The 24,902-nt window shown below is 45.0% G+C and overlaps 1 protein-coding gene across 1 annotated transcript in view; it reads right to left on the bottom strand.

Annotated features, from left to right (window-relative positions):
* The window catches only part of ZNF827 (zinc finger protein 827), a 135,473-nt gene extending 121,617 nt beyond the window's left edge, over window positions 1-13,856 (bottom strand). Inside the window, exon 1 of the mRNA XM_055550805.1 lies at window positions 13,336-13,856. Coding sequence (XP_055406780.1) covers window positions 13,336-13,378 — 43 coding nt within the window. The 5' untranslated portion in view covers window positions 13,379-13,856. The remainder of the gene's footprint in view (window positions 1-13,335) is intronic.
* Between the last annotated feature and the right edge of the window lie 11,046 nt (window positions 13,857-24,902).

Genomic DNA, 24,902 nt, shown 5'->3' with positions numbered 1-24,902 from the left:
TGAGCTAGCAGGGAAGCCCCTAGTTTATCAATGTCCCCCTTAAAATCGGGGCACCCAATCTGGGATCCACTATTTTGCATGTGATCTATTCGGTTTTTAATGCCTTTGTCCTAAATTCAGTACATACATCAATTCAGCCAACTCTGCTGATATGCACCCATTTTTCAAATGATGGCTGAATTTTAAATACTGCTTGTTGGTTCACAGCAGTTACCTCTAGGGGTATAAGCTGCGAAAGGGGGCTTTCACATTTTACTTTAAATATTCCCATGTTGCTTTAATTATTTATACTTAATATGCATTCTTCTTGTCATTAAAAACCAATATAGATTTTTAAAACAAATTAATAAACTGTTAACTAGTTAATTCCACAGTTCCAGCCTTATGCAGTATACAAATCATGTTTAAAATATGTGTACTCTCTACTATGTATAAAATAGATAACTAATGAGAACCTACTGCATAGCACAGGGAACTCTCCTCAATGTTCTGTGGTGACCTAAATAGGAAGGAAATCTTTAAAAAGAGGAGATCTATGTATACATATACCTGATTCACTTTGCTGTACAGCAGAAACTAACACACTGTAAAACAACTACACTCCAATAAAAATTAATAAAAATAAAGAAAAATAATAGAAAAATAAAATACAGGTACTCTTTTTTCCTCTTGTGTATATATTTTCTTATCTATCAACATGTATTTGAGTAGCCACTGGTACACAGCACTTCTAGGATCTAGTGGTCCAGCCAACCCAAACCCTCTGGATTATGAAATTCCTCTCTTCCTATAAATGTCAGAAAGCAGCAGTTCACTATAATTTGATTTCCTCTTTCTTAAGGTCAGATTAAAACCCAGTAAGATGTTATTTGAGGTTTGCCTTCCCCTACAAGGGAGAAATCACACAGCACATTTCAGGAATATTTCTTGAAGCACAGGGTATCCCAGCTTCCCAGGTGGCTTGGTGGTAAAGAACCTGCCTACCAAGGCAGGAAATGACGGAGACTGGGTTCAGTCCCTAGGTCGGGAGGGTCTCCTGGAGGAGGAAATGGCAACCCGCTGCAGTATTCTTGCCTGAAGAATTCCATGGACGGAGGAGCCTGGCAGGCTCCAGCCCATAGGGTCACAAAGAGTCGGACACGACTGAGCGACTGCGTGATCACGCACAGGGTATCCCCACTTTGTTCCCTTCCAAATACAGCTGCGTTTCATGCTCTAGAGAGGTTGGCTGGATTAACAAGTAGGGTCATTAGAAAACAACTCACAATTCTAGGCCATTACATGAAGGCAGTGTTCTCCAAGTGGAGGACATAGTTCACACCCCAGAAAGTATCATTGCAAGCGTCTCTATTCTGTGACCTTCCGTTTAGTCTAAGGTCAAAATAAATCTTTGAGAAGAGCAATATTCTTGGTGGCACAGTCTTCCTGAATCAGCGGGCAATACTCCCTCAGCACCAAGGGGGCGTCCTGCAGTGGAGGGTATGCGAGGAGGTGCAGGTGGTGGAGGCATGTTCTCCAGGTTTGGGACAGAATGAAGCTTTCACAGACCCCTGAGCCCTGAGAGACCCACGGATGGCCTGGCCCTTGTTAGCACCCACGCTGGTGACATCAAGCTCGCTTCTTCCTCCCTGCAGCCCAGTTTCCCTGTCTCTCTAGTTGGTAAGACAAGGAGCTCTTCCCTGCCTGCCTCACAGGCAGATGATATCAGTGAAAATGTTTCGTGGACAATAAGCATTATATAAAGAGAAGGTATCACCAATGCAACGGACATGAACTTGGGCAAACTTTGGGAGATGGTCAGGGACTGGGAGACCTGGCATGCTGCAGTCCATGGGGTTGCAAAGAATTGGACACGACTGAGTGATTGAACAACAACAAAGAGAAGGCATGATTAATGTACTATTATCCACTTACAATGTATCCAGTTACAATATAAAGAAAGCTGAATGCAGAGGAATTGATGCTTTTGAACTGTGATGTTGGAGAAGACTCTTGAGAGTCCCTTGGCCAGCAAGGAGATCAAACCAGTCAATCCTAAAGGAAATCAGTCCTGAATATTCATTGGAAGGACTGATGCTCAAGCTCCAATATTCTGGCCACCTGATGCAAAGAACTGACTCATTGGAAAAAATCCTGATGCTCGAAAAGACTGAAGGCACGAGAAGGGGACGACAGAGGATGAGACGGCTGGATGGCATCACCAACTTGACAGACATAAGTTTGAGCAAGCTTCGGGAGTTGGTGATGGACAGGGAAACCTGGCGTGCTGCAGTCCATGTGGTTGCAAATAGTCGGACACAACCGAGCAACTGAACTGAACTGATACATTTTACAAGATGGCACTCCGTAAGCACAGAGAGGTCAGGTGACTTACCCAAAGTCACAAAGCTAGTGAGAAACCCTGGTGACTGTGGGGAAAGAAGGTGACAGAGAAGAATGAAATCTGTGCCTTCTGCTTAGTACGGGTCCTTCCCTGAACCTCTGGTTTCCAATCTGGAGGAGTTGGAGGCAATTACTCAGATCCATGAACTATTTTTAAAGGTTTTAGGAGTCTAACAGATTCCCATCAATAAGCTGCCCAGACTCAAAATCACATGTCTTTATTTCTGGCTAAAATGGCATCAGCCCAGAGTGAGAGTTCTTGTTAGCTCAGGAGTCCTCAACTCTGACTATCCATTTACATCACCAGGGGAGCTTTTTAAGGATGTCCATGCCCAGACCCCACTCTGAATCAATTAAATTTAAACCTCTGGGGGTGTTTGCATTTTCTAAATCTCCCAGGGAATTACAATTGACTGCCAGAATGGAGAACCACTAGGTCCGCTAATGATGATCAGAAACAGACAGGCAGCAATAGTTGTCTTTAACTGATTATACAACACAGTTAAAGCAATCTTACCGAGATCCTTAATTGAAAGAAATTCACAAAACAAGAAAGAAATTAACACCTCGAGTGTCTTAATGTAGCCAGCATTTATTGTACACATACTATATGCCAGACATGAATCTAAATATCTACATGTATGAACTCACCTAGTTCCCATAGAACCTACAACGCTTTCCCAATTTACAGATGAGGAAACAGGCAAACTGCAGTAACTTGCCAAGGTCACAGCTAAAATGTGGTGCAGCTGGGATGGAACTCATGCATCTGGTGCTAGAATCTTTTTTTCTTTTATCATTGCTTTACAATGTTGTGTTAGTTTCTGCTGTACAGCAAAGTGAATCAGCCATATGTATACATAGATCCCCTCCCTCGGGGACACCCCTCCCACCCCACCCCCATCCTATCCACCTAGGTCATCACAGAGCACCAAGTTGGGCTCCCTGCATTACACAGAAGGTTCCTACAAGCTATCTATTTTACCGAAGGGTGGGGGGAGGGTTGGAGAAGGACATGGCCACCCACTCCACTATTCTTGCCTGAAAAATCCCACGGATGGGGAGCCTGGTAGGCTACAGTCCATGAGGTCACGCAGAGTCGGACACGACTGAAGTGACTTAGCAGCAGCAGCAGCAGGGGGGAGGGTGGGATGAGAACTGGGCCAGGGTCTTAATCCTCACCCTAGGCAGCTTCCTGATATTGCCATCAGATGAGGTTTACAGTATTCTAGCCTCCGCGAGCAGAGAAGGCAATAGCAACCCACTCCAGTACTCTTGCCTGGAAAATTCCATGGATGGAGGAGCCTGGTAGGCTACAGTCCATGGGGTCGCAAAGAGTTGGACACGACTGAGCGACTTCACTTTCACTTTTCACTTTCACGCATTGGTGAAAAGTAAAAGCTTAAAGTAATATTGTTGGTCTGTGAAACAAACACTTGTCAAGCATTGGAGAAGGAAATAGCAACCCACTCCAGTGTTCTTGCCTGGAGAATCCCAGGGATGGGGGAGCCTGGTGGGCTGCCATTTATGGGGTCCTACAGAGTCGGACACGACTGAAGCAACTGAGCAGCAGCAGCAGCCTCGGCGAGGACATAAAAGATCACACAATACTGGGGAATATAGAACAATTTCTAATCCAAATGCCTGCATAAGACACTTCGGCAGGGGCGGGCAGGTGTACACGCAGGCAGGGACACGGAAGCCCCGGGGTGGGAATGCGGCAGACTGGCGAGCACATGCCAAGGAAGGGAGACAGCCGCCACTGAATGCAGCAGATTGCGGCCACGTGGGGAGGTGGCCCGCGCCGCTGACTCGTCCAAGTTTCAGAAGAAGCTGGAAGCCTGGATTTGTATGTGAAGCCACCTATTTCCAAATGCTGTCTTGAGTTTTAAACATACTGTACGAGGCATACATATACCAGGAGGCCACTAGCTTGTGACCTCTAATGTCATCTGTAACACATACATAAACACACATACAACACACACACACACATACCCCAATCTTCTGAAAAATAGATACATGTATATGTTTCACTGAATCAGTTTGCTGTACACCTGAAAGTCACACAACATTGTTCATCAACTATGCTCCAAAAGAAAACTAAAAAAAAGTTTAAATAAATAAAATTCATTTAATGTGTTCTCTTGGCTTGGTTCTCAGTAATTAGAAACACCAGACCCTGTCTTTCCTTTGTTTTGTGCAAAATGTGAACGATTAGCTGTGTGACACATTGAAAACCCAACAGAAATTTCCCCTGGGTAATTTTAATTGGTGGACTGACTGGTAAGTCAATGGATAAATAAAATTTTATTAAACACCTATTTTCTCATTTGAATCTCAGTCTAAGTCTGGGAACATGGATTTACTATCCTCACTTTATAGAAAAGCTCAGTCATAATTCATATGATTATTATACAATTGAGATATAATTCAGGTCAAATCACGCACATGGAAGAACTTGTTCCCCTAGTAAAAGCTTAAAGTAATATTGTTGGTCTGTGAAACAAACACTTGTCAAGCCCTATTATACACCCTTATAAAAGAATTTTACCGTGTCATATTATTACTGTACAAGATACATGGAGAATTTTTAAAAAGAATAATAAATACAGACATCACCAAAAAATTCTGAGTCAGAAATATCAATAGTCTAATCACAGGCTATGCAAATGAAAACTTATTTCATATACTTAATAATAGCTAATCCTTCTTGAGCTCTTTCCACAAAGTAGCCACTAATAAGGTATGGTTTCGTGTGTGCACATAATACTGATACTTCTGTATGTATTCAATTATCCATACAATATCCCTGTGATATAGGAACGGTTGTCACTACTGAAAGACGAGGAAGCCAGGGAACAGGGAAGTTAAGTAATTTGCCCAAGGTCACACAGCTAGTGGGCAGCGGAGGCTGAAGCTCAACAAGCTGCTGCACTGGACCACTACTCTGTGACCTTAAAAAGCACGTCCAGCTCCTGTTGATTTGTTTTTTTTCCCTTAGGATGTACAATATACAGCGGTGGTGGTGGTTTAGTTGCTAAGTCGTGTCTGACTCTTTTGCAACCCCATGGACTGTAGCCCGCCAGGCTTCTCTGTACCTGGGGTTCTCCAGGCAAGAATCCTGGAGTGGGTTGCCATGCCCTCCTCCAGGGGATCTTCCCAACCCAAGAATCAAACCCACATCTCCTGCATCACAGGCAGATTCTTCACTGCTGAGCCACCAGGGAAGCCCACCATCTACAGGGGACCTAGTGAAAAGAGGGCCAAATCAAACGGTATTTTCTCCCCCTGGTTACAAAACAACAACACAAGCTTTTAAAAATACACCAGCAGACAACCCAAGACGCTGGCCCCGTGTAACTTTAGAAAAATCTATCACCCTCCTCAAGTACAGTAGCTTGTTTCAAAAGCACAGATAAGCAGGCTGCTGCTGATCAATCATGGAAAAGATCACCTTCCCTGGCCTTCTCCAGTCCGCTTGGAAAGCCAACCTCTCCAGAGCACTCAAAACAATCCATCGGGAGATATAGATCTCTCTCACCCCTCGTTCTTTCCCCCTCACACCTCACTTCTCAGGGGTCTAACCACTTTTCTGACCCATGGAGAAATTACAAGGAAGAGAAAGAGATAGGGATTATTCTGGAGTCTGCTTTTACAGGCCCCAGCCTCGGAGAAGCCTCCTTCCTTGCAGGGAGACCGAAACTGGCTGAATTTGGACTTTCTTAAAAACAGAGGCAAAGAGCACCTAAGTCTTAAGTCATTTCAGAACTCGAGAGGGAGAGTTTCAGTGGCGGAGGTTTGTTTTTTAATAAGAAGGGAATGGCCGACTGGAAACAATATCCTTTTTAGGCACACAGAATCTGCTGCATTTAATATAACCCTGGGTCAGTCTGTGAAAAACAGGGAGGCTAAAGGCCTCATGCTGATTTCAGACCGTGGGCGTGTATCACTGTACATTTTATAAAATTAGCTACAGTGCAGCCTCTGTGTGTGTGTGTGTGTGTGTACATGCAGTGAGGCTGACTTTTACAAAGTAAACAGCAGTATGTACCCATGACGCTGAAGATCAGTATCAAGCCAAAGTCTGATTTTAATTTATGAAACTACCTTGTAACTACAGTGGTTCTATCCCAAGGTGGGTCCTTGGGGAAGGATAAAGTCACCTGAGAGGCCCTGCTTCAGAACCTAGTCACATATACTATTCTCTAATATCATGAAAGGGTAATTTACAGATGGAGCATAAAAATACAAAACTTGCTCCTAAACAGAAGGGGGAAAGCGGCTAGAAACTTCAGTCCATCAAGTCGCTTGGCTATTTCTAAGGTCTGTGCTTGGCACATTAGTTTCCTATAAAATATGACAAAAGACATTTCAGCTAGCATGAACCATAAAGTATTTTATACACATGGCCCTAGATGGCCTGCATTACTGAGCTACACCTAGAAAGCAGGAAATAGAAAAGAGCCCATCAGAAACAGGGCACAGTGGGACTTCCTTGGTGGTCCAGTGGTTAAGACTCTGCCTTCCACTGCAGGGGGCGCGGGTTCGATCCTTGATCGAACTAAGATCCCACATGCCAGCAAGATGAAGAAAAAAAAAAAGAAACAGGACACAGCAACTTCACTGACAATCTGCATCTCTAAAATATGATTCTAGAGGGCCTTTACTAGGTCAAAATGGGAACGAATCTGAGGAAGAAAAGCAAAAACAAAACCACATGTCTTACCATCACTAGGCCTGGTCTGGATTTCTTTCGGATAAGAGGAAACGCAAAATCCACTCCTTTACCACAAAGCTCACGGTCTTGTAAAAACCTTCCGCTGGAAAGCCTTTCATGCCCCCCCAAAGTCCTGTTTTGTAGGTCACACTCTCATTATCTTGTTCTGCGATCAGCCTGATTAAATTATAGAAAATTACTAATATCTCACTCAGAATAGAGAGATAAGCTTCCAGCCTCTTGTGTGTGTTTCCCTGTCCTCCTCTCCTAAGACTCTAGCGGATATTCAAAAAGGAAGAGTGGAGGAGAGACAAGGCAACTTGGAAAGGGGGCAGCAAAAAGGTGTCTTAACCTCCTCCAGGGACTAAGCTGCCCTCAGCTTTCACAAAGGGAGTTACTGACCAGTCGCAGAAACCAAGAGAGCTTTTTACACTGTGACAATCAGGGCTCCACCATCATTTCCTCTGTGTCTTGTCATCTTTTAGGTCCAAAGACACCACTTTGGATGAAACGACCAGGGTTAGGGCTACTGGCTGAGTTTTTCTCTTTGGGGAAACAAAATCATTCACACACAATCTCAACTACTGGGATTACTAAATAAATGGGTTTACCCACCAGCGGGGGTTACCAGCCCCCACCCCCTTTTCGAATCCGGTCTTTTCTACAAGGATATCTTGACATTAATTAATTAAAGCCAACTTTTAACACCAGGAGAAGCCTGCCTGGTTACTCCACCAACACAACACCATCCCTTGGCTGTCTCTATGGCCTCTGTCCATCTAATATTATAAGCCTCGCGAGATGAAGATTTTCCACACCTCCCTAGGAACTCTCCTAACAGGCCATTCAAAGACTCTAAAACCTCAAATGCACAGCAAGCTTTAACACTGGCCAAAAGCTGTCCAATTTATACTTCCCCAACGTGATTTATTAACACTTGGTGCAGGAGACTTGTCAATTCACACCAGCTGTGTCATCCCCAGCACGAGATGGCAACACATAGACAAATTAAAAATCAATTTTTTTATTAGAAACTATTTTGAAGCATTAGAAGGAATGCGATTTTGAGCTATCTTCCTCACTTTAACAGCAAAGCTCAGTGGACCTACTTACCAGATGAGGAATACATATAAGAACAGATGGGCATTTTTGCCCAGAATCAAGCAAGCCTGCTTTGTGGTATCGCAGAATCATCCACAGTGAAATACTTTACTCTTTCAGATTCAGAAAATTTCCCCATGGCCCTTGTCTAGTCAGGAGGTATCGTCTGGTTACTGAAAAAAATTTAGTAAGTAAAGGAAAGATTCAACCTTCTATCTTTCAACAGACGTATAAAGACACGTAAAAATAAAACAATAAGGGATCCTGTTGCTTTTCAGTCATTTTGCTTCCCAATTTTACGAGAAAGCAAGAAAGAATTTTTATAAAGTTTTGTTCAAGACAAACACAATAACCTGTTCTGGTCTTGACTCAGAACTGAGTAAACAGTGAAAATACAGGAATAACAAAACAACTGTTTTATAAACTTTTCCTTTGTGCTCCCCCTTGGGAATAGACATTGGGCAGCTTTCCAGCAATAAACAGAACAGGGTCTAAACTCGTGCACGTTTAGGGGTAAGTTGAAGCTAATGAGGAAATCTTAAAAGTGCTGATGGTACCAACGGTCAAAGGATTTACAGATGCAACCAACACACCCTCTCCCTCTCCAGTTCGTGACCCCAAATGGAATAATGTTCACAAAGGGCTGAGCCTCAGGCCTGGCCAACAGTCCCCATGTCAGTTTCCCTCTCTTCTGCTTTCTTAGGCTGACAAACATTTTTAAACTCTGCAGTCTGGAGATTCTGCTAAAGATAAGCACATGGTATAGCTCCAAGGACCTCTAGGACATTTTTTGGAACATGGTATTGGACTCTGTTAATGGAAAGGACTTTTGTAAAAGAGCCATCAATTGCAGCAGAGTCATATTTAAATCCCCAAACGATAATCACTGCTCTAGGCCAAGAAAGAAAGGCTTTATTTTGAATAATAATTTTGAGAGGTTTGGGGTCACCTCTGAAACCTAGTGCAACTCGCCTTTTTTACTCACAAGCCAGTAAGATCACCATTCCATTCTACAGGACAGACCATTTGTTTTTCTGCCCATGCATGAGGCCCATCTAACAGAAAAAAAAAAAAAAAAAAAAACAAAAACCCACATACACTTGCTTCGGAGGCCCAGGAGGAAGGGACTGTGCAGAATTTTAAATCAGAAATCTAACGCTTAGGTTAGTAGTGTCAGGTTAAAGGCTCACCCATCCCCAAAGCTAATTCGGTTCTGAATGGTCCCATGGGTGTCTAGTTGAACAGAAGCAGCTAGGAAACCTTAGCAGGCCGAAGCCCAGCCTGGGGAATTGCTGGGACTCCGTGCCAGAGGCTGAGGCTCACCCCAGACTTGGTATCAGATAATACCAACTGCTAGTCTGGATTTCCAGGACTAATCTACTCGAGGTTGGAACTTCCAGGTTCCCTGGTGTCTGTGCTATACAGTGGGAGGACTCTGGGCTTTGTAGATTCACGCTGTGGTTGGCTACTATCATATTTAACAACACATAGGAAGAGTTTATTCATAGCGATGATTCATGGGGAAGGGGAACAGTATCATGGTGGGGGGTACCTAAGAGGAAGTAGAAACCAATCTAAATTTTCTAGAGATGTAGTTATCACAAGTTTCTTTTTCTGGTAATTCTAATGTGAGTTTCTTAAATGTGTTTATAGGTTCTCTACATTTTAAAGACATTGTATCAATAGTAGCTCTTAAGCACCTGTATTTACTCAGAAGGCTCTTTGGTTTCAAAAGCAGTTCCTTCCCATCTCATCCCCCTCTGACCCTTCTCACCCTGAAACTACTCATATCACTCCTTTCTTCTATGGAGAAATGTGAAGTCTGCCTCTACATAACTTCTTAAAAACTCAGGATGACTTCTATTAGGGCAATCCATCCCCAACTCACTATATTTTAACTTAGATTTAAAACGGTTCTCCAGGGAAAGAAAAATCCTGACACCCCTCCTCCTCCACATACACACAAATAAACAAATAAAGAACTTAGCATTCACACTGGAATTTAGGACTACAATTGTATTCTACACTAAACACAAATGAACACTAATTTTTACCAAAGTCCACCTCACTGCAAGTTCCTTCAAGACTCACTTAGCACTTAAGGCAGTCTGGGGTTACTGTCTGAATTGCAAAATACACCATTTGCCCAGAAACTGCTCTCAGCTCAAATGCAAGCTGCTTACAAACCATGTGTAAACCATGCTTAAAACAGGCTGCACACATCCACAAAAATCCATTCAAAACAAAGGTAAGTGGAAAAAAAGCATCGCAAATTAGGCTTCTCTTTAAAAACTGGAGGCACTTTTACGGTGTTTCCAAAAGGTAATTGTTTTTTACTTCAGTAAAAGTGGCTTTATGTGACTGGGAGAAGGAGTTGATTTTTTTTTTTTTCTTTAAACTGAGTGTGTAACAGTATTCAATTAGAGAACAGGGTGGGTGGGAGAGCCCACTGGCAAAATCTAACTCAATCACCAGGCCCCGGCGCCCTGGAGAGGCCCACCCAACACACGAGCTAAAATGGAGCCTGAATTTCCTCTCAGACGGAGAGGGTAGTCGCACGAGGTCAGGGTCAAGGTCACCAGCAGGGCAGGCTGCAGCTGCCCGACTGCATTACCCACAACGGGAGGGAAGGCGTTCCATCTCCGTCACAACTGAACAGATAAATCCCTTCTCCGCTCCTACCCTCCCTCTCACCCCGCCAAGATTTTTTTTTTTTTAAGGAGAGAAGAAAGGAAAATGACCAAATAACCTCACCGCCCTGGTTTTCGCACACCAGCTCATCAGCGCCCAAAGTTGCCATCTAAGGGCAAGTTCGCAGAGAACACTGAAGCCCGTTTTGTCCGAGCAGGGCAAGCCTCTCCCGACCGCCGCCCCCCTCCCCAGAATTCCTGCCTCCTGTCCCTGCCCCCACGCGCCCCCGAAAAGAGCTGGGAAGCGCGGCGGGCCGGCCATGTGCACGCACACACTTCCACCAACTGCTGCGAGTTTTCTGTGAATCGCGGCGCGGAGCCTCCCAACTCGCCCTCCCAGACTCCGCCGCCTGCTTCACTCGCACAAAATTTCCATACACACGCAGCCGCCTGCGAACGATTTTATGTGCATATATATTACATATGTGATATTATCCTCAGAACCTCTAGCGGGCAGACGAAGAAAGGACTGCACAGGGGCATTTTTTTTTTTTAAAGGAAGGGGAAAAAAAGCACAACCCAAGCTCTGTGCGTCGACTCGTGCGTACCGGGAAGGGGAAAGAAAGAGGAATGTTTGCCGAGCGGGCTGCCTGCAAGTGCCCTTGCTCGCCACTTCGGCCGCGGCCCGGGTGACACGGAGGCGCCGGGGGGCGCCCAGCCCGAGTCACCCGCGCCCCCTGCCCGTCCCCCCGGGCCGGCACCGCCGCGGAGATTTCGCGAGGGGGAGATCGATCGCGCTGCCTGTCTGCAGCGGAAACGCACACGCTCACACAACCCGAGCCCGAGACACCATAACCTTAACCCTTCCCCCACCCTCCGTGAACTTCAGGTGACCGACCACGTCGGCCTGACACCCTGGCGGGCGGGCGCTCCGGCTCCGCTCCCGCCCCCAGCCCGGGTTTTGCAGGATTGGGCTCCGAGCAGCGCCAAACCGCCGAGAGAGGGGAGCAGTACGGGGGGGGGGGGGTGTGGGGGGGAGAGAGAAGAGAAATTGACCCTCCGTCTCCCCCGACCCCTCCCTCCGGCGCCTCCGGCGTCCCCTCCTCCCCGTCACCCCGCCCCACGCCTTCTCCCCTGCCCCCTCCTCCCTGCATTCAAGGAGCCGGGCGGCCCCGGGGTATATTTTTAGTTGCTTCTTTCTCCTTCACTTTTAGCTTTAGCAGCATCTCGGAACACTCAAAGCGGAGAAAGATGGGGGGTGGGGGGGGGATTGAGCTGGAGAGGGAGTGGGGGAAAAGTTACGAGACTCGCAAAGAAAAGCCGGAGGGAGGGCGGAGAGGGACCGGGGGCGCGGGTGGAGGAGGGGAAGGGGACCGGGCCGTGCCGGCGGGTGTGTGTCTCCAGTTGGTGTGTGTGGCTGCAGCCGGGGAGGGCTACGATGCACTTTAGTCCTGGACTCTGCTCAGGCTCGCCGGGGAGGGGGGTCTGAGAGCCCGAGTCTCGCCCGGCTCCGTCTGCTCCGACTGACCCCGCATTTTATTGCGGCCAGGAGCCCTGCTCCTCCCTCCCCTCGGCTCTGCAGGGACCTCGCGCGCCGCGAGCCGCCCTGCCTCCTGCCTCCGCCTCGGCGCAGCTCCCGCACCCCACATCCGCCCGCCGCTGCCCGGCCTCGCCCCCCGCCCGGCCGCCCCGCGCCCCGGCGCGCCCCCTCGCCCCGGCGCCGCGGGAGCAGCCGCCCGGCGGCGCGTGTGTACCCGTGTGTTTGTGTGCGGTGCCCCCACACCCTCCTCGCCGCTCCCGCCTCGCCCGCCCCCGACTCCCCTCCTCCGCCGCCGCCTCCTCCACCTCCGCCTCCTCCTGCTCCTGCCGCTGCCGCCGCCGCCGCTGCCGCCGGCGGCTCCGGGGCCGACCAACCCCGGCGCAACCTTTAGCCGGAGACGGACCTCTCCCTGGATCCCGTCCCCGGCAGGCGGCCGCGCGCCCTCGCTCCGACACCCCCAAACGCCATGTCACGGCCCCCCAACCCTCCGTGCGCCCCGACCCCCGCACCCTCGGGCACCGGGGATCCGCAAGGAATTTTTTTTTTTTTTTTAAAGATTCCAACCTCTCCCACCTCCCCTCCACCCCCCGATTAAAAAAAAAAACCCGGCATCCACACTACTCCCCTCCTCCCTTCTCTTGCCCCCTCCCCCCAGCCACCCGGAGTGAGGAGGGGGAGGGGGAGGAAAAGGGGAAAAAAGCCCGATCTCAAGGAAAAAAAGAGGGGGGGTGAGAGAAAGAAAGAAAAAGAGAGAGAGAATAGAAAGGGCACGGGGCTGATCATCACCAACATGGCTGCCTCAGCATAGACCTAAACGAGGAGTAACCCGGGCTGTGTCTTTGTCAGTTTCACCTCTGTAACCCTAAACTAATGCAGAAAACAACGGAGGAGGCTGCGGAGAGGAAAGAGGAGAGGGAGGGCGAGAAAATGGCACGAGAGGAGGTGGAGAAGGGATGACTTACGTGAGGGAAGGCGCTTGGGCTGCTCCTGCTTCCTCCTGGGCATTTTCCCCCTTTTCTCACATTCTCCTCCTTGGTTAATGTGAGATCAAATAAACCCCCGTGGGGGCAGAGAGGCAGACACTGGCAGGAGCGGGGAGGTAGTTGGGGGGCGGGCGGGCGGGCAGGGGGAAACCCCTTCTCTCCGGTGTGTGCAATGGGTTGAAGCTTGTTTCCTGGAGCCAGAAGAGGGGTTTTCTTCTTTTCTTTCCTTTCTTCCCCCCCCCTTTTTTTTTAATTTTTTGGTCGTGCACCTGGCTTGTCCCCGAGCGTAATATTCTTCAATGGAAACAGATCTAATAGGTGTGAGTGTGTGTGTGTGTCCTATGCTCTCGTGTGTGATGGGAGGTATAAATAAATGAGTGCCGGTGCGGCGGTGTCTATGGCCGCGCTCTGTGTCTCCGAGCCCCTAACACTAATGTCGGGATCAAAGGGCAGCGGCGGCGGCAGCACAGCTCACAGCTCGCTCTCTTGCTCTCTCTCTCTCTTTCTCGCTCTCTCTCTCCTCTCGCGCTCTCTCTCCCTCTGTCACACACACACTCACACACACACACACAGAGGCACAGACTGAAGGAAAGAGCGAGAGCTAGACACACACACACACACACAGAGCAAAGAGGAAGGTGCCCTAAGGCTCCCAGGACGGACTCAGCCTGGGATTTGCAACCGCTCTGTCTGGAAAGAATGGGGGGCGCGCGTGCGGGGGTGGGATGGACTTCTTCGAATTTATCCCGCTATTCGCCAGATCTAGGGGGAGAAAAAGTTTTTCCCACTCTTGAAACGAAGATTAGTTCATTATTCTTCTTGATTTTTCAAGAGGAAAAAGGTTTTTCTCTTAACTTTCTTTTTGTTGATTAAGCTACATTTTGTTCTGTATAAAAATTCTTCAGGCTTTTGTCACTCAAAGAACTACTGTCTCATCTCATCACCTGAAGTCTGTGGAGGTGACAGTCTTCCACGCACTCTCCAAAAACGTTCCAATAAAAATAACGAGAATAAAAAGGTAACATATGGTGAAATCAGTAACTAGGTGGATGGACTAAGCGCCCAGTTTAGAACTGTCCAGTGGAGTTAAAACTGGAAAATGCCTAAATGAAAATTACAGCTCCTTGACAAAGGGGGGATAAATATGATTAGGTCACCCCTGATGGTTGATTTAACTGCTACATGATACTCCTACAGTGCACACAACAATCTTGACTTCTGAAATTTACTTTTTTCCCTGCTATAATGGAGGTGTGTGACGCTTACCCTAAAGTCATTCCAGTTTGCATTATGAGCTCAATATAGCAGTTTTCATTAACTGAGACATACTTTCATTACTTTACAAATCACACATCTTTCTTCAAAGAGAGACATAAAGGGGAAAAAATAGAAAAGGATGGGTCTCACTCCAGCACAAAAGGTATTTGGTGAAAGAGGACTGTTCTCTTTGTAACTTGCAGTCATTTGGATAAAAGTTCACTCAGAGGTTGTTAATGATTTAAACTCCAAAATCTGCTACTATAATTGAAGTAAAAAACGGTCTGAAGAAGAGTTGTTTCATAAAACTCTCTTTGTAAGAGAAAACTTTGAACTTAGCAGAATACATTATATGTCATGAGTCAGATGTAGCGAAAAAATAAAAAAGGTGCATTATTTAACTACATCTTCCCTTTTTAGCTTTTTAAAACCTCTGACTCATCATCTTATTATGTTAAATATTTTCTTACAAATTTTAAAATAGATTTTTTCATCAAAGAAGGTGGAGGCACAGCACAGATTCAGAACATTAAAGTGACACTCCATACGCTTATATGGCTAGATAATGCCTCTTTGAGGTTCTGACTGAATTCTCACAACTGGAGTGATGTTCAAGACAGTGATGGGGGTTAATTCTGTAAACACCCCTTCAAATATAACAATAAGCTTTCATATTGCACACTTTTCTTAGAAAAGCTTAAAAAGTGTTTTATCTCCCAAAAGATGTTTTTCATTGATAGCGAAATCTCAGGATGAAATTCTCATTGCCAACTCCCCCAGAAGATCTAGCTTCCTGGTGACAAGTAATGCTATCTGAAGCAGGTTTTGAAACACCTGCTTGAATTCAATCTAAAACCAAACAGAGAGCAGTCAGGTTTGAAATGGAGCATCAGTGCTTAAACCAACTCTTCCTTGAATATCGGCTTAAGTAAACTGATGGGCTTCTCTGTTGGATCAGTGGTAAAGAATCTGCCTGCCAGTGCAGAAGACTCGGGATCAATCCTTGGGTCAGGAAGATACCCTGGAGAAGGAAATGGCATCCCACGCCAGGATTCTTGCCTGGGAAATCCCATGGACAGAGGAGCCTGGCAGGCTACAGTCCATGGGGTCTCGAAGAATCGGACACGACTAAGTGACTAAATAGCAACAAACTGGTAGTTAAGTCTCCTGAAGTTCCAACTTGAAGAACTATCTTCCGACTCAGATCAAATTCAACTTAGGCCATGATTTTTGACTACCATCGGTAGCATTGGTCATGATATTAGTATATGAATGGTAAATTAGATAAATTTTTACATAGACTCATTGCCTTGAACATATAGCATCTCTAAACCTAACACAAGATCAGCAGAATGGTCACAGCCCTTCACCACTGCTCACTCCAAGCCTGTAGCTGGGCTATGGGGGACTATCACTCTGCACAGACACACCATCACCTCTTTTTGAATTGCCAGCTCTTTGCAATGCTTAGTACCCTATAAAAGAAAACACACTTTAGGCCTTTCCTCAAAGTAGAGTACATTTCCTGCAACCTTTTAAAGGCATACAGACAAATGCCATCAACATTTAATTATATAGGTGTTCTATCAACAGCAAAAAACATTTTAATTGAATTTTTTCATACCTCTACCTCTTTCCAAAAATCATTTGAAGTAGCACACAGCAACAGAAAATGGAAATAAGGATAGAACAACTTATGTTTTAATCTCAGCTTGGAATCTCTGCTACAAAGCACCCTTCAAGGGCCCTGCATCTCCCCCTCGAAGCCTAGATGTTTAGGGAACACAAACTAATTTTAACATTTGACTAACCTAAAAATATTAGGAAGATAAATAGCTGGAGATTACTATAATGGATTTTGAAATCAAGTGGATAAATAATTTGGGAAATATGTACCTTTTGGATGCCTTTTCCCATGAACTTGGATTACTGTCGACTATGGTCATCAAGTTGTAATATTCTATTTGATTCACCCTTGTGGCCCAAGCTTTTTGAAAGCATATTTTATCTTAATAATTAGAGTATTCTCTCCACCTCCATCTCTATCACCTCTCAAATGTAAGATTAAGATAAATTTTCTCAGAACTGTACATTCTAAAACGATGTTTCATAAACACTCACTCTCCTACGAGTAATTCTATCCTTCCCCAAATATTCCTGAGGGTAGTAGACAGGGGAGCACCCTCCCTAGAATAATGTGTGGTCTAGAGAAGTCCTTGAGGTCAAAACTCTTTCCAGAATATTATTCGCCCTTTTATCTATGTTGACTGATGCTTAAAAGCAATGGTAATAAAATGCTGGCAACTTAGCAGCTCAAATCAAGACAATGGCACAAAAATGTGTTGTATTAGTAGTCATTCTCTTCGTCACTTAAGAGAAAAAAGAAGAGGTTCATTTAAGAATGTCCTTGATGGAATAGTAAAAGTTATTAATTTTATTAAATCTCAACCCTTGAGTGCAAGACTTTTAAATATATTCTTTGTGACAAAGCGTTAGGTACATATAAAGTACTTGTGCTGCACACTGAAGTACATCGTTATCTCAAGGAAAATCACTCTTGAGATGGTTTGATACAGCTGCTTTTTCCATGGAATATTATTTTTACTTGAAAGAATGACTGACAGACTATGATTATTCAGACTTGAGTATTTTCTCCCAAAATGACTGAAGCGAGCCTGTAACTTCAAAGAAAACAATTCATGATATTTTTGGCAATGATAACATTTGTAGTTAGAAGTGAAAAGTAGAATTTTAGACAACTGTTCTATCACTGTGACTTTCAACAGCTTCCTGATATAGACTCTTCTGATGAGATTCATAGTGATATTAATGAATGTGACTTTTTGATATTGTGTCAACCTTTTGGAAGAACTGAAGAACTCAGTATCTTCCAAATGATCAATACATGATGTTACAAAATCATATTGTAGTAAAGATCTATTTAAAGTACAAGATAAACCAAAGGATTTTAACGTAACAGTGTAAAAAGGTCATTGACATGGTTTCACATTCCACAGTCAGTAACTTTTAAGAAACTACCACTCATCAAGTTTTAGTGTTACATCAAAGAAAAATATCTACAATCATCTGAAAAAGCTATTAAAATCTTCCTCCCTTCTTCTAACTACATATCTGTGTGAGGCTTGATTTTCTTCTTGTGTGTCTTTAACCAAAGCAACATATCACAACAGATTGAATGCAAAAGCAGATAGGAAGATCCAGCTTGTCTTCTAATAAGTCAGACATTGTAGAGATTTGCAGAAATGGAAACTAATGCCAGTCTTTTCACTAATTTTTTTTTGTTTTGAAAAGTTTATTTTTCATAAGAATGTGTTAACTTGAATTACACTTATTGTTGTCATTATATATCAATTAATAAATAATTATTTTAGAAATTCCACAGTTGTTATGTAGTAAATATCAAGTCATAACCCACATAACCCATACCATTCTTTGGTATCCTCAATAATTTTAAGAGTATAAAAGATCCCTAATTCCAAAAAGTTTGAGAACCACTGCCCTAGAAATGAGTTGAGATACAATTAAGGGACAAAAGAAATTCTATGGGTGGTTTACTTGTCTCCAAACCCAATTGTAAATATGTTACACTTCTCAAAAAAATGAAGTCCTCTTATCTCCAGGAAATGAAAGTTGGTTCTGTGTGTCCCAAGACTGGCTTCTCTTCTGAGATTTCTTATGAAATGCAGAGAGGATGTATTAGAATTCTCCAGAGAAAAAAACAGTTAAAAGAATTTGCCTGCTATGCAGGAGACGCATGAGACACAGGTTTGATCCCTAGGTCAGGAAGATCCCCTGCAGAAGGGCATGGCAACGCACTCCAGTATTCTTGCCTGGAGAATCCCATGGACAGAGGAGCCTGGAAGGCTGCAATCCACAGGGTTACACAGAGTGGGACACAACTAAAGCAACTGAGCACGCACTCTTTCATTCATTCATTTACTTATTTATTTATTACAGGATTGACTCATGAGGTTATGGAGGCCAAGAAGTCCCATGACCAACTGTCAGAGAACAGGAAAGCCAACAGTATAATTCAGAGTCAAACAGCCCGAATATTGGGGAAGGCAATGGTATAAGTCCACGTCTGAGTTCAAAAGGCCGAGAACCAGGAGCTGCAGTGTCCAAGGTCGGGAGAAGAGGGATGTTTCAGTTCAAGCAGAGAGAGTGAATTTGCCTTTCCTCTGCCATTTTGTTCTATTTAGGCCCTCTGTGGATTGGACTATGCCTACTTTCACTGGTGAGGACAATCTTCTCTACTCAGTCTATGGGTTCAAATGCTCATTTCTTCTGGAAACACCCTCACAAACACACCTAGAGATATTAATAACACGAGCTATCTGGGCATCCCTTAGCCCACCCAGTCTTATGGACACATAAAATGAACTATCATGGAGGGAAGGCTTCCCTGATAGCTCAGTTGGTAAAGAATCCACCTGCAATGCAGGAGACCCCGGTTCAATTCCTGGGTGGGGAAGATCTGCTGGAGAAGGGTTAGGCTACCCATTCCAGTATTTTTGGGCTTCCCTTGTCGCTCAGCTGGTAAAGAATCCACCTGCAATGCGGGAGACCTGGCTTCAATCCCTGGGTTGGGAAGATCCCCTGGAGAACAGAAAGGCTACCCACTCCAGTGTTCTGGCCTGGAGAATTCCATGGATTGTATAGTCCATGAGGTTGCAAAGAGTAGGACTTTCACTTCACTTCACTTTATAGAGGGTAAGTAGGTATTCACCAAGCGCTGTTGGTACAGGTTGTTCAGCTGGGTGGAGAGGCTGGTTAGTCTGAACAGAGGACCCAACCCTCTTCTGATCTCAGACCCTTTAGAACAAGAACACCACCTCTCTCGCTTTCTTAAGGCCTGAGCTATCTGCCTCAAGAATTAAAACAGGGACTCTCTTAACCCCCAAAGTGCTTCAAGTCTGACATTTTAAATAATGAGTGCCTGTCCCAAGGCAGAGATATGGGTCTGGCATCTCTCCTGGCCTGAACCTCACATGTTGTAAATCAGTATCTGGTGACGATGACCAGCCATCACACACAGAAAGAGGAGGCTTTTGTTATCATGTGTGCATATGTTCTGAAGAGGCCAGGGCCCAACTGGCATCAGCAAGTTTTGTCACCATTTGGACTCACCGTGTTTTCAAAGGTTGTGGATGGACAGGCACGTGACCTGACAGAGAAGCTGACAAAGGTAACATTTCTGGGCATTTTGGAGGCCTTCCATCCAAATTCTCATGCTTGGGGTCTTTCCCTTAAATTTCTTCCCCATAGTTCTCCCACTCAACACCAACTGGGAGTACAAGTCATATTTAGATTTAGTAAGTTCCTGATCTCTGCCCTCTGTGGCCTCTGTTTCTCTTACCTTCCTATAATGACTGAGTCACTCAGTCTTTCCTTATTTATTCCAAACTTGAACCCCAGCTGAATCTGAAGCCCCTGTCTCCCAAGCCTCATTGCTAGGATTCATAACATCTCTACCCATTTAGCTTCCCTGGCCTCACTATTTTTTAAAATCTGCAATGGATGAAAAAACTCCCCTAAGCAACTGCCCCCCACCACCATTTTCATGCATTTTTCCAGCTGATTTGTCTGGTCGCTTAATGTACTTCTTTGCTGCCTGACCCAGTCACCCCCTGACCTGCCTCAAATCATACTGCTGTCTCCTTGCAAGACTTGCCTTGTGGTTTCTCTCAGAGCCCTTCTCTGGCTACAGTCATCTCTGATCCAGTGTCTCTACAATGTCTGTCTTCCTTGAGTCTGTTCTTCTTGCCATCTTCTTCTCCCACCATGGGGCGCCCACCCAGGGCCTCTTGGTAAGGTTGTTTACCCAGCTCCCAGGTCAAGGAACCCCCTGCTTAGACTATAGCATCGTAGGGCCTAATGCCACAAGAATAACACAGAAGAGAATGATAACACTTTCCAGTTCATGATTGTTGGTGATGAGCAAATAAAATGGGAGCAGAAACCAAGCAGAAAGTTTTCTGTGGGTTTCCCTATATTCTTTCCTCCATGACTGCTATCTTTGTAGTCAGTAGTTTTGCCAAATTTTATGTAGTCAGATATCTCATTGACAGAAAGACCAATTTACCTTGAGCTTCAGCGGTGTCTTCTTGGTTATTGAAGGACTGGCTATTCCTTCTTTATTGGATTACAAGTCATTTCATACAGAACAGCAAATGATAACACCATGACAATCAGCTATTACATGCTCTCTCACTTCCATCACTTAATCCCATACTTTGTTATTTTTAATAAAGAGGAAAAATAGAGCTTCGAATTAGAATCACAGAACTTTGTGGCCAGAAGATACTTGCAGACCACTTGGTTTATCCCTGGTATTTCACAGACAAAGAACTTAGAGGGACTGAAATGGTGGGGGGAGATGCATCTAGCTGAGGTCTCATTAGCGGCTGTCTGCTATTCCAGAAAAGTAGAGCTCAAACACAGGATAATGTGATGGCTTCTTTGTCCAGCCTAATGGATTTAAGTAAACCTACAAGAACTTACAAGCATTTGATATAGCAACACACAAAACGAGGAAACCGAGTGTCTTTAAATATTGTACCTGGAAAACTCAGCATAGGTTTATTATTTTACTAGCTTCTGGAAGGTTCTTTTAAATATGAATAAAGGACACTTATGGGGACAAGAAACTTTTAAAATTACAAAGAAAAATTCACAAATCGTAGCGATGAGCTCTACGTAGAGAATACGGATGCTGTTGATAAAAAAATGGAAATCTTCAAAATAAAAGCATAGGAGAGGAAGTTGCCATTCTGAGCAGAACGGTGCAAACATTTCAAAATAAAATGTTTATACCACCACGAAGAGTGTTTATGAAGCCCAACTTCAGATCCCGTGTTACCCCATGGTACACTTGGCCTTCGCTAATTGTCTTACAGAAGTCTTTCAGTGAGGGTCATAGGTACTTTGGAAGGATGTCAATGTACCAGTGCAAATCTATTACCCTTAAGGCAGAAACCATGAGTCACCAACCCCACTCCCTGACAGCAGGTCAAAGGGTCATTTTCATGTTGGAAGAATGGGCCTTCTTACAGCAGCAGCTTTGGAAACCTCATTCTCCCTCCACGTTGCATTCAGGAGTCCCCATTCAAGGGACACTGGGAAAGTGGAACATTGTGAAATGTTCAGGATCAAAAAAAAAACAATACCTCCTAATTGCTCAAAACAACAGGGAGGAACAGCATGGCTGAACCACAGTGCACACGCTTGTCCTGGCATCTGAAGCCCGACTGGTTCAGCAAGTGTCCCCTTAGTAAACAGACTCTGCTGAATGGATTAACAAGTTCGTGTGGAGTCACACTCTGACACAGGAGCTGCAGCGGGACGTTTTACTGTGGGAAACCAGGGGCCCAGGGGACTGGCCGCCATACCGCTCCCGCTGAAGATGTCCTGAAAAACAGACTCCAGGCATCGCAGGAATTACTGAATTTCCAAAGGTCATGCCTCTAGAAATTTGCACCCCAGGAGGTGCAAGCTCTGTCTGCGCCCGTTGTTTGTTGTTTTAGAGAAAGGTTAGGTTGCTTCAGGCGTTTTTCTTTCTTTTTTTCACATATTCCAACTTCTCAGAGACTTTGCTTCTTTGTAGGTTGTCTATGAGAAGCTTTGTTGTGCCTTGGCATAATATAAATGTTTTGTCCAGCAGTATTTCTGTCTGAGATCAACACAGTGACATATGGCAAAGCAGCGATGGGGGAGGGCACGCTGCCCCGACAAGGGCTATCTAATTCATCTTCACATCAACTCTTTGAACTTTTTTTTTTTTTTTTTTTTCACTTAATGGCTGGGGAAACTGAGGCATACCCATTTAAGACACTATTCAAGGCCACTTTCACTTGCGGCTATAGACATTATAATTTGATGACCAGTGATCTCTCACCATCAATCAGGCGGAAACCCTAGTAACAGATGGGCCAGGTGTCATGCCCTAGAGGCCAAGAGATTCAAGCTTTTTCTAAAATTGAAGAATAGTTGATTTACAATGTTGTGTTAATTTCTACTGTGCAGCAAAGTGACTCCGTTATACATAATACATACTTTTTTTTTCCACATTCTTTTCTATTATAAGTTATTCCAGGCTATTGAATATAGTTCCCTGTGCTCTACGGTAGGACCTTGTTGTCTATCCATTCTATATGTAAGAGACTCTGATTTTTTGTCTAGGAGGGAAGGGTAAGCCTAGATGCCCTGATACGCTCTCCAGGAAATGTTTCCGGTTTCCTGAAAGACAAGTAGGAGCTCCCATGTAGACATCTATTGTTACAAAGAAGCAAAGTCATCTCTGCAAGCAACCAGAATGATGACCAGCAGAGATGGACATGGACCTCACTGTGCGCTATTGAGATCGCATTGCCCTGGCTTGTCCATCTTTGTCTCCTCCATTCTCCTCCCTCCTTGCCCGATTCCGAGCCCTAGGAACTGCCCTTTAGTGACTGCATCACTTCTCTGTCTGGCTTGATGTACAGTTGGCTCAGCCAATAAGAGGTATACTTGTGGGAGGGAAAATAGTAGGAGGGCAGAGGGGTAGGCATATTTCTTTTTCTTCCTCCCTGCTTTGATGCCTTGTCTCTGAGTGTAGCTCTATCTCTTCATGAATACAGCAAAGCTCAGGCATCACTGAACTTGCGATAGATTATTTCCTCCCCTTGTTTTTTCAGCCTTAGATGTGGTAATGGCTCTCCATCATTGCCAGCCTCTGGATGCCTCATAAGCCCTCATATATTCCCATAACCTCACCTACATCCTGATAAGCGGTCCCTTGGCTAAAGGCTCATCATTTGAATCATCTGAGGTGAGTTTCATTCACTGCCCAAATCTGGACTGATCCAAGCTCCTTTCATTCATTCCCCAAATATTTAATAAGCATTGTCTTTAGTCGCTCAGTTGTGCCCAACTCTTTGCAACCCCATGGACTGTAGGTTCCTCTGTTCATGGCGATTCTTCAGGCAAGAATACTGGAGTGGGTTGCCATTCCTGCCTCCAACAGATCTTCTCAACCCAGGGGTTGAACCCAGGTCTCCCAAATTACAGGCAGATTGTTTACTGTCCGAGCCACCAGGGAAGCCCTTAATAAGCATTAATCTGCGCCAAACACTGCACAAACTATTGGGAATGCCATGGTGAGCAAATAGATATTATCCTTGACCCTGAGAATTTACAGAACTCCAGGGTTTATTTTAGTTAACCCTTCTTTGCTATTTCCCATGAAACTACTCCCCCACCCCCCGCCGCCGCTTTTTTATGGTTTTTAAAGTATGGAAATTTTCCAGGTCAGCCAAGAACTCTGCGAACAGGGAACAAGGCTACATGAGAGGTAACAATAGACCCTGGCCCAATATTGGCTTCTCAGATGATGCTAGTGGTAAGGAATATGCATGCCAATGGAGAAGACACAAGAGACCTGGGTTCAATCCCTGGGATGGGAAGATCCCCTGGAGAAGGAAATGGTAACCCACTCCAGTATTCTTGCCTGGAAAAATCCCATGGACAAAGCAGCCTGGCGAGCTACAGTCCATGGGGTTGTAAAGAGTCGGATGCAACTGAGCACTTGTGAGCTCAGTTGGCCTGATATTAGGCACATAATTAGTAGAAGTTATGAACTGAATTTTGTCTCCCCCAAAATTTCTATGTTGAAGCCCTCGATGTGATGATATTTAGAGCTGGTGCCTTTGGGAGCTAATTAGATTTACCTAAGGTCATGAGGCTGGGTTACTCAGGACGGGATTAGTGCCCTTTGAGAAAGAGACACCAAAGAGCTCTCATTTTCTCTGCCTCTTTGTCTCTCTCTTCCTCTTTGTCTCTCTCTTCCTCCTTCCCAGGAAAGGCCATGTGAGGACGCAGCAGTCTGACAGCCACCTGCAAGCCAGGAAGAGAGTCCTCACCAGCACCTGGGCATGCTGGCATCCTCATCTCAGACCTCCCAGTCTCTCCAGGACTGTGAGAAAATAGATGTCTGTTGTTTGAGCCACCCAGTATATGGCATGTTGTTATGGCAGCCCCAGCTGACTGATACGGTAGATGAAAAAAAAAGCAAACAGGATCAGTTTCCCAAAGGAAGCCTTGGCCCTCTGCAATCTAGAACCATCTCAGTTCTGAGCTCTGAATGAATTCCGAGTGACCTAAACAGAACTGCCAAGTGGGCCATGTTTGTCTCTAGGACCCATTCCTTACATTCCTGTCCTTTCCACATATTTGGTGACTTTTTACCCTCTCAGCACTTCTTTTAACCCAGGAACACCCACTGTGCTGCT

Source organism: Bubalus kerabau, chromosome 16, assembly GCF_029407905.1.
Source record: "Bubalus kerabau isolate K-KA32 ecotype Philippines breed swamp buffalo chromosome 16, PCC_UOA_SB_1v2, whole genome shotgun sequence".
In the NCBI taxonomy this organism is placed as follows: Eukaryota; Metazoa; Chordata; class Mammalia; order Artiodactyla; family Bovidae; genus Bubalus; species Bubalus kerabau.
Note: the sequence above shows the minus strand (reverse complement) of the source record. Positions and strands in the feature narration are given on the sequence as shown.